A 10,237-nucleotide genomic window follows, 5' to 3' on the forward strand; every position below is an offset into this window, starting at 1 on the left:
GTTGTGTGCTGCTGGTCTGGGGATGCCCATAGATACAGCGGGTTTCCCACAGAGGTCATGGTCGGGTCACGGATCATTCGTTGTATCTATTTCCTGTAGTGTGCCTGACACCTGCCCCAGTACGTGATGGGATGCTGGGATTTCACAAGACAGCACGTGACTCCCCAAAAGAGGCTGGCTGGGAGACACAAGGAAAATTATGACAAAGTAAGTTCAGATAGCAAGAATTTATGATGTGGTTATATTAGCAACTACCAGTGTTCAAAGGCTGGCTGGGCTGAGACCTCTCATCTCTCAAAACCAAAAGCAGTTTTCACACCAGCCATCATCACAACGCCCACATCACCCACACCCGCGCCCACAACAGCAGGGAGCAAAGGACTCATTCGTTGTTCACAGCAAAGGAAGAAGACGCAGTAGCACCACCATCACCAGCAGAGGAAGAAGCACCACCACCACCAGAGAAAGAAGAAAAAGCACCACCACCACCACCACCACCACCACCATCAGAGGAAGAAGCAGCAGCACCACCACCACCACCACCACCACCACCACTACTGTGTAGTCAGAGGAAGACGAAGAAGCACTACCACCAGCAGCAGAGGAAGAAGCAGCAGCAACATCAGCAACAGAAGAAGAAGAAGAAGAAAAGAGAGAGAGAGAGAGAGAGAGAGAGAGAGAGAGAGAGAGAGAGAGAGAGAGAGAGAGAGAGAGAGAGAGAGAGAGAGAGAGAGAGAGAGAGAGAGATGTACGGAGAGCGTGGCACAGAAAACGTATCAAACACCTCCACTTACAGAAAACGTGATCCTTGGATAACTTAAGAATTTGCAAACTGAGACGTCTTCGTGTTATAAGAGTGGAGATAACTTAGAGGAAGGAAAAACGGAGAGAGAGAGAGAGACAGACAGACAGAAAGAGAGAGAGAGAGAGAGAGAGAGAGAGAGAGAGAGAGAGAGAGAGAGAGTTTGTGATTATGATGTTAAAGAGTGTGTTGTTGGAAAGGTGTGCATGACCGGAGGCTAAATAGTCATCAGTTTTACCTCTCCCTGGCACCGCCCTCCTGCGCCGCCTTCGTCATCAGACTTTGTTCTCGTTTCTACGCCAGTCATTTCTTACTATCGTTATTGTTGTTGTTGTTGTTTATATTTCTTAATTGTTTGTTATTCTACTATGTCATCACCCTTTTTAATTTCATATTTTCCCTCACTTCTATTCTCTCTCTCTCTCTCTCTCTCTCTCTCTCTCTCTCTCTCTCTCTCTCTCTCTCTCTCTCTCTCTCTCTCTCTCTCTCTCTCTCTGAACCAGGTGTCACTGATGGTTGCTGCCAAACAAGAACATAAACTTCAGGTTTTATTGCAAAATTAGTTTCCGTCAAAAAATATAAGCCAGTGAGCCATAAAGCAGCAGAAGGCGTCCCTTGCTGCTGTTGTCGGTGCCAGCCTGCCCTTCAGGAAGCGGTAAGCTAAGGAGGCGTCGGTGTTCCTCCCAGGGAAGAGAGAGAGCAGCATCGCCTCCCCCCCCCCCCCTTTTATCCTCTTCTGCCGCCATGGTGGTCGCAGGGGCAGGGCTGAGTGACGCAGATGCAGCCTGCGGGGCGAGGATGTGAGTGAACGTGAAAAGAAAAAAAAAGTTACAATAAAGGAACGGCCGATCCCACAGACAGATCCCGTCAGGTAACACAGGGAAGGGCGCGCCGCGGGAAGTGCCTTACCTGGCATGGGGAACCTCGGGCCAGGTCTGGGTCTCGGCCAAGGTCTGGTCCAGGGCCGTGGCCGAGACCACCTGTCGGGCCAGGAACGGAAGGGCGAGGCCTCTGCCGTGGCGGCCAGCACGCAGCTGCAGACCCTGGGGGAGAGGCCACGGGTTACTGGGACACACACACACACACACACACACACACACACACACACACACACACACACACATACACACATACAAATATCAGTTGGAAGACATAATGATTCAGTATGTATAAATTATAGAGTGATGACAATCAATTCAGTTACAAAATTATTCAGTGGTGCTGCCAAAACAATATTCAAATATTGTATGTAATGCAGGTAATATAAGAGGCGAAATTCATTACTTGTTCAAATGTTTCATTTTAATAATAGCAGGAATTGATATGCTAAGCGGTAATACCACGCATATTTGTCATGGGGGATTTATTTAAAAGCAATAACGTCCGTAGCCTTTTCAATCTAGCAAAATGTACGAGAGAAATTATGTACCATTTCAAATAGGCTTGAAGTTAGTTCTCTCTCTCTCTCTCTTTTTTTATGTGCTGTTGGAATTCCTTACAGAAAATTACTTATTGTACTCTCATACCTTTACTGGGATCGACAGAGTTAGATAAACCTTTCAAACACACACACACACACACACACACACACACACACACACACACACACACACACACACACTCACAGCAGGACAACCAGCAGGGTACGTCGCTCCATGTTGAGGGTGGGTGAAGTGTGCCACTGCTCGGGGCGTGACTCTTCATATACCCCGCGGGACGGAGTGCTAAATGCCGCCGGGCAGTGCGCCGCCCCGCCAGTGCCAGGGATTCCCAAAGGCACCCTCACAACAGCGTACTTCCCGCCCCATCCTCCCCACGCTGTTCTTCCCGCTCATTATCTTCGCGCGGCTGTTCTGTCTCACCACTTCGTCCCCCCGAATTGCTTTTCTTTCCTACGCATGTTTTCCTTTCATCTACGTCCTTCATATTCTCATTAATTTTACTCTCTCTCTCTCTCTCTCTCTCTCTCTCTCTCTCTCTCTCTCTCTCTCTCTCTCTCTCTCTCTCTCTTCAGCATATAACAGCTTAGGAGACGACCTTTTACTATTGATAAACACTCATGAAAACCCAAAGAATTCAAGAACACGTCCCCACAGCTTATCGTAACTTCAGGCTTCGCCCCGCAATCTGAAACGCTTTGCTCTCTCACCATGACTATTTTCAAAGGTCACAGAGACGATTAGCTGCATTCTCAAGTGTTTCTTCCGTTATTAATGTAGAAATCTTGTTAATCTGTCACTAGAACCATAAAAACACACTTGTAAATCCGTGCAGCTTCAACTAGAGTCTTTTGAAAGTAGCGGAGGTGCAGCGTATAAGTATTTCAGAATATGATCCTTAATTAACACATTCCTGCTCGCTTCATCTCACGCCCAAGCTCAAATTTCACTACTTTTTAACACCTTCACTGCTATACGAAACAATTTACATCACTACAGGTAATGCTTGAAATCTTTATAAGCATCTACAAGAAAGAAGATTGAAAAGACTAGATTTTCCAATTTCTACCCTGTTTAAAGATTGAAGGTGGCTGTAGAACAAATAAAGATGTCTCAGAGTGATTAGTAACTAAAGAAAGATGTACCAAACAGCACTCAAAGGGTTAAACCTCAACTGAGATTCTCCAAGTCACGTTTAAGCCTTTTTAAGTCTCTGAAGATATATATATAAAAAAAAAATAAGGAAGGAAAAGACAAAAGGAATAAAAGACATCAGATTATTATAGCCACTGGTGATGCTGATGATGTATAGGGTGCCATCATAAGGGTGCCAGTGTCAGGGAGGTGATGGCAATGCTCGAGGCCTCACGCTTCAGGTCCCTCCGCCACACCGCGTTGTACTGCTACGTGTGTCTTGTAGGATGGTGTGTTCCTTGTGTATTTGTGCGAGTTGTAATTTGTGGTCGGTTAATCTATGTCTGTTTATCTATCTGTTCATGTGTCTATCTGTATCTACTATCTATATATCTGTCTATTTATCTATCTTTCTATCTTTCTATCAATCTGTTTATCCACCTATTTATGTATTTATTTATCTCCATATCTATCTACCAGTTTATTTATTTATCTGTCTGTTTAGCCATCTATCTTTCTCTCTATTGATCTATCTCTTTATCTTTCTATTTCTCTACCTATGTATCTATATATTTATCTATTTATCCATCATTCTTTCTGTCTACTTATCCATCTACTTAGCTCTCTTTCTCTACCTATATATCTATATCTATTTTATCTATCTTTTATCCATCTATGTATCAAGCCGTCTAAATATCTACTAATCTACCAGTCCCACAATCCCCTGATGCTTCACTGTATCCTCCAGGGTGTGTGTGCTTCCCTCCAGCTACGTGAGGATTGCCACACACCCTGACACACAGCAAGCATCAGTGTTAATGGATCGCTTCACTCAAGGGTCAAGGCAACAGATGAGGAGGAAGACCAGTACAGTAGCACACGTTCACGACCTCACCGGGAGCTCCACGCATCAATATTAGTAGTAGAGGCAGTGAAGGGTCAGAGAGATGGGATTGTGGTGGTGTGTTGGGCCGTCTTGGAATGTGTTTGGTGTTTTGTTGTGTGTGCGCGGTGCCTCTCCCGCTGTCATGTGTCTGGCTAGTGTTGGTCTGCACTCCTGTCTGGATATCTGTGTGTTTCTTTGCTTCGTGCTTCTTTCCTTAAGGCTGGCATTGTCATTACTCTATCTGTACATTGCTTCTCTCTCTCTCTCTCTCTCTCTCTCTCCCCCCCCACCCACCCAGGAGCCAGTGTCACCACAGGCTGCTGCCAAACAACAACATAAACTGTGCAGGTTTTATTGCATAATTAATCTCCGTCATAAATCACAACCCTGAGAGTCGCAAAGCAGCAGAAGGCGTCCCGTGCAGCTGTTGGGAGCGTGACTCCCTCCTTCAGGAAGCCATGAGGTAGACAAGGCGTGGGCGTCCTTTCTGGTTTGGTGAGGGGAGCAGCACCCCTGCTAGAACCTGATGTTGCTGAAGGTGTCGCAGGGGCATGGCTGTTTGACGCAGAAGCAGTCTGCGGGAACAGGAGAACATGAGCGGCCAGGGAAGAACAAGAACAAGGACAAGACTAACAACAAAACATGAGAGAGACGGGCGGCCTCAGCCAGGGAAGGGCGCACGCCACAGGACGAGCCTTACTTGGTATAGGGAACCTCGGGCCAGGCCTAGGTTTCGGCCATGGACGGGGCCACCCCTCGGAGGGACGGAAGGGCGAGGCCTCTGCCGTGGCGGCCAGCACGCAGATGCAGACCCTGGGGGAGAAGCCACGAGTTACTGGGACACACACACACACACACACACACACACACACACACACACACACACACACACACACACACACACACACACACACACACACAAAGTTCGAGTCCTGGACGCGGTGAGGAAGATGGACTAGCCTCTTAATGTGTAGCCCCTGTTCACCAGCAGTAGTAAGGGACGGAATGTTAGCCGAGAGATTGTGGCCTTTCTGTCTTGGTGTGTGGCGTAGGAGTGGCCTCAGCCCTACCCAGAGACTGGTCGCTATGAACTCTAAGCTATTTCCGTAGGGGAACAGCTGGGAGGATGACCAGCAGACGCGTAAGTGAATAACACACACACACACACACACACACACACACACACACACACACACACACACACACACACACACACACACACACTCACAGCAGGACAATCAGCAGGGTGCGTCGCTCCATGTCGAGGGTGGGTGAAGTGTGGCACTGCTCGAGGCTTGCCTCCTCATATACCCCGCTCGACAGAATGCCAGGTGCCGCCGAGCTCTGTAGGGTACCACACTGCCGGGAATCCCCACAAGTAACGGGCTTCCCATAGAAAGTGTTTTCTTTTCCGCCTAGCCTTCCTTCATTACTGACTTTGCATAACGACAGTCTCTCCTCCACTCCGCCTCCTCTCCTCCACTCCGCCTCCTCTCCTTCACTCTGCTTTCTTTCCTCCACTCCGACTATCTTTTTCTTCCACTCTTCCTCTGTTTCCTTCCCTCTGCCTTCTTTCCTCCACTCTACTCCCCTCTTTCCTCCACTCCGTCTCTCCCTTTCCTCCACTCCTCCTTTCCTCCAATCCGCCATGAGTGACCTGCAGCGCACACACACACGCACACACAAGTCAGAATGAAAGACCTCACTCATTATTATTTTTTTATTAATTACTGGGAAGGAAAGCAAAGAAATGAGGATAAACAATTTAGCCATTAACTGCCCAATAAGATAACGAGAGAGACACGTGAAGAACAAAACCGTACGACCGCTATCCTGTTATCCACTCAGTTATTCAGTCAGTCAGTCAGTCCGTATGCCAGTTATATTCCCTTGGTGTCCTTGGGGTTGGGTGCAGCATGTTTCTCCTGATGGTGCGGGAGTTCACCAGCTAGTTTAGCCTGCCACGGACACCTGGAGGAGGAAGGGAGGGAGGGAGTGTTTGTGACAATGAAGGTGCAGGATGAGGCAATAGCAGGTGAAGACGAAAGATAAAAGAAACCACATGAAAACTAAAGGACAGGGGAACAGCAGAGGGAGAAGAGAAAAGATTGATGGAACAGGAGAAGATGAAAACAAAAGACTGAGGGACACTGAAGCTGGAGAAAGGAGTGTGAGGAAACAACAAAAGGTGAAAGCAGCAGGATAAGGGGACAGCATAAGATGAGGACAAAAAGATTAAAGAACAGAAGATGAAGACAAAGGGTTGAGGAGATTGAAACTGGAGATCGGAGAATGAGAGAACAACAGAGGGTGAAGGGAGCGGGGATGACAGGAATAGCAAAGAGTGGAGACCGCAAAAGATGGACAAAAAATTAAAGGAACAGCAGAAAATGAAGACAGCAGGATGAGTGAACAGAAAAAAAAGTGAGGAGAGCAGAACAAGATGATAAAAAATGACGAAAACAAGGACAAATGACCAACACAGGGGAAAAATATTGCAACTTAAATTAAAATACATACAATCAGCTATTTTCACGAAGCATAGCTGTATACAGACGACCCACGACTTACCAAGGAGGGCTGGACAGTCAGGCAAGGACAGGAGTAGGAGATTCAGGGCTTGAAAACAACGCGGGACTCTTGTTGATATGCTGGGGACCTCTGCTTTTGATTGCCATATCCCCCCACCATAACCTCTTGCAGCACCACTACCCCCACGCCCTCTACCACCATCACCACCACTACTGTAGCCTCCACCATAGCCAGATTTCAAGGGTAAAGGCTCCACCATTCTTGAAGACAGAGAAGGATACTCGCCCCTTAAGGGATTGAGGGTAACTGGGCAAGGAGTTCACGAGGTTCACTGCCACCATGCAGCTTAGAACCCTGGGGGAGAAGCCACGGGTTACTGGAGGTCGTGCTCTGTCTATCTAGGAACGTAGGAATGCAATAAGGAAAGCTACAGATGTTCTCAGGTCTACACGTTGCAGTTCTTGTATAAAACATGTGTCTGTTTTTTCTATATAGCTGTTTGTCTGTTTATTTATCTATCTCTATCTATCTATCTTTCTATCTATATATCTTTCTTGGTATTTCTTCTTATCTAACTCACTCACTCGCTCGCTTAGTGCCTGTATTTTATATATTTAACTGTCCATCTATCTATCTATCTGTCCATCTATCTATCTATCTATCTATCCATCCATTTTATCTAATTATCTGTCTATATATCTATCTGTCTGTCTATCTAATTAATGTGTCTATCCATCTATGCATCCATCTATCTGTCCATCCATCTCTCTATCCATCCACCCATCCATCTGTCCCTTACAGCAGCACAGACAACAAGATGCGTCGCTCCATGTCAAGGGTTGAAGTGTAGCCCTCCAGGTGGCGTGACACTTGATATACCTGGCGACTCTCAGCACAGGCAGGGATCCAATTAAAGTCACCCCCAGGAATGCGCAGCGCGAGAGATGACGCTCAGCAGGAAAATTTCAGGCAATCACATCTTTGTCACGGAATGTTATGATGACTTGCAGACGTGTGTTAGCTCAATATCCTGAAAAAGCTTCTTGGTACGTTGAACCGCGACTGTTTTCAAAAGGGTCAAGTTGAAGTTACCACGGGGTTTTTAGTTTTTTTTTTTTTTTTTTTTTTTTTTTTTTTACGGTTCTAGTGACGGATTGACAAGATTTCCGCAATGGTAACTGGAGAAACACTCTTGAGAAGCCGGCTAAATATCCTTGTGGTCTTTTAGAATAGTCGTGGTGAGAGAGCACGTATAGATCTGATGGCTTCTTGCAGACTACCTTGTTTTCCTGTATCCTTCTTCTGCCCATTTTGAAACGATATGTGAGGGAGGCATGTATTAATTTGAAGTAGCCTCTCTCTCGGGTAATAAAGTCGAAATGTCCAGGGTAATTTCAAGTCTTGTTTTCTTGTGTCCTTCTTCTGCCCACCTTGAAATTTATATATAAGGGAGGAATGAATTAATTTGAAGTGGTCTCTCGTAATAAAGTCGTAATGTCCAGCGTAATTTCAAGTCCAGTAATCGAATGGTAATTGAAAACATGGATTAATGAACTGTTATTTATTCAGAGCTCCGCGGAAAATTGAGAGGAATTCGAGATATGACAGGCGGAGGTGCTGCCAGACACTTGCTGATATATAATGAAAGAAGGAGAGTGTGAAGATGATGCGTAGAGACAAGTAATGGTAAAGAAACACACACACACACCACACACACACACACACACACACACACACACACACACACACACCACACACACACACACACACGAGAGTATCTGATGTCATGGCAAATTCTATCTTGCTAATATTTTTTTTCAACCTGGGTTTTCCCAATACTGCGTTCATCTTCTTTGTCCTTCCCACTCTCTCTCTCTCTCTCTCTCTCTCTCTCTCTCTCTCTCTCTCTCTCTCTCTCTCTCTCTCTCTCTCTCTCTCTCTCTCTCTCTCTCTCTCTCTCTCAAACACAGCCACATATATTTACTCGTCAAGATTTTTCGAGTGTACTAAGAGTGAGGGAGAGAAACAAAGGAGCAGGAGAGGAGGAGGGAGCGATGAGGAGAATAAAGGGTGAGAGTAATGAAGCGGCCGTTCCTCCAGGACTCAATACTCGCTTGAAAAATTTTCCTAGAGTGTGAGGAAGACAGAAAAACAGTAAAGAAAGGGAGGAGAAGGGAGAATGTGTGAAGTATGAAAGAAGGGAGTGATAGAGACAAACCTTCTAAGACTTGATATAGAAGAGGGAGAAATAGAGGGAGACAAGTGTAAAGCGTAAAAGAAAAGTGTTATAGATACAGCTTCTACTCCACTTGATACTCGAAAGTTTTCCCAGAGTACAAAGAATGTGAGAGACATAGAAGAAAATGGAGAATAGGAAGGAGAGAGAGAGAGAGAGAGAGAGAGAGAGAGAGAGAGAGAGAGAGAGAGAGAGAGAGAGAGAGAGAGAGAGAGAAACGTAAAATAAGAGAGCGATACATAGCCTCTCTCAGACTTAATTCTCTCTCAAAATTTTCCCAGAGTTCAAAGAATAACGACTACCTATATATCCCTGGGTCACTGTCTCCCCCTCCCCCTCGCTTCACCTGTCCCTCCGTGTCACTGTCCCCTTCTCTGCCTGCCAACAACCAGCCCGACACTTGGCCAGTCACGTCCACCGGCGGAAGAAAAGGCAATACCTGGAGCTAATTAATTCAGAGGTGAACGTGACTTACCTGTGTGTTTCCCTGAACTGACTCTTGCTGCTGACATGAGGGAAAGACGTGGACTCCGGGTTAGCCTTCTCAGAATTGTCTATGTTGTGGCCAGTTTTAATTTTTTGAGTTTATGATGCTTTGGTTGTGATTTATTTTTTTCTTAATGTACGTTCGTGGTTTTAGTATAAAGATATTCGACCTTAGATTTGCGTGAATAGATGGAAGGAATGTGTGTGTGTGTGTGTGTGTGTGTGTGTGTGTGTGTGTGTGTGTGTGTGTGTGTGTGTGTGTGTGTGTGTGTGTGTGTGTGTGTGTGTGTGTGTGTGTGTGTGAAACCAGTTAGTACGTATATACTCATACATACATGTCATGGTCTTTTTTTTTTTTCGATTAAATAAGAAGACGAAGAACAACAACAACTTCAGCAACAACAACAACAACAATAGCATGAATATGAATAAATCCCACACCATCCCCCCAAAAAAATTAGAAACGGAAATTGAATAGATAAACAAGTAAATAAATAAGTAAACTAAATCAATGAAAGTGTGAAAACCACAGATAAATCTTGAATTGTTTCGATATGCAAATGCTTCTCCGGACACGTAGTCAATGGAGCGATAAAACAGAGGCCCGCGGGACACTGCAAGGCCAACGCTGCTCCCCGCTATGCAAATCCTATCATTTATTGCCCGCTTGGAATTGAATCCGACGCTCTTTCGGCCGCAGGGAAACTCAACTGACATTCCCC

General features: G+C 45.8%; 1 protein-coding gene and 1 long non-coding RNA gene across 2 annotated transcripts; both read right to left on the reverse strand.

Moving 5' to 3' along the window:
* Window positions 1–1,337: 1,337 nt before the first annotated feature.
* LOC135089098 (arasin 2-like) lies at window positions 1,338–2,598 on the reverse strand. The gene is made up of 3 exons (XM_063984326.1): window positions 2,428–2,598; window positions 1,712–1,845; window positions 1,338–1,587 (listed from the first exon to the last, which is right to left on the reverse strand). Exons 1-3 carry the CDS (start codon window positions 2,457–2,459, stop codon window positions 1,529–1,531), a joined length of 225 nt encoding a protein of 74 aa, XP_063840396.1. The 5' UTR covers window positions 2,460–2,598; the 3' UTR covers window positions 1,338–1,528.
* A 3,369-nt stretch (window positions 2,599–5,967) lies between these two features.
* LOC135089099 (uncharacterized) lies at window positions 5,968–7,746 on the reverse strand. Its single transcript, XR_010261391.1, has 3 exons — window positions 7,593–7,746; window positions 6,833–7,147; window positions 5,968–6,232 (listed from the first exon to the last, which is right to left on the reverse strand). It is a non-coding gene; the product is annotated as an uncharacterized LOC135089099 (long non-coding RNA).
* Between the last annotated feature and the right edge of the window lie 2,491 nt (window positions 7,747–10,237).

The sequence above is a fragment of the Scylla paramamosain genome, chromosome 32, assembly GCF_035594125.1.
Source record: "Scylla paramamosain isolate STU-SP2022 chromosome 32, ASM3559412v1, whole genome shotgun sequence".
NCBI lineage: Eukaryota > Metazoa > Arthropoda > Malacostraca > Decapoda > Portunidae > Scylla > Scylla paramamosain.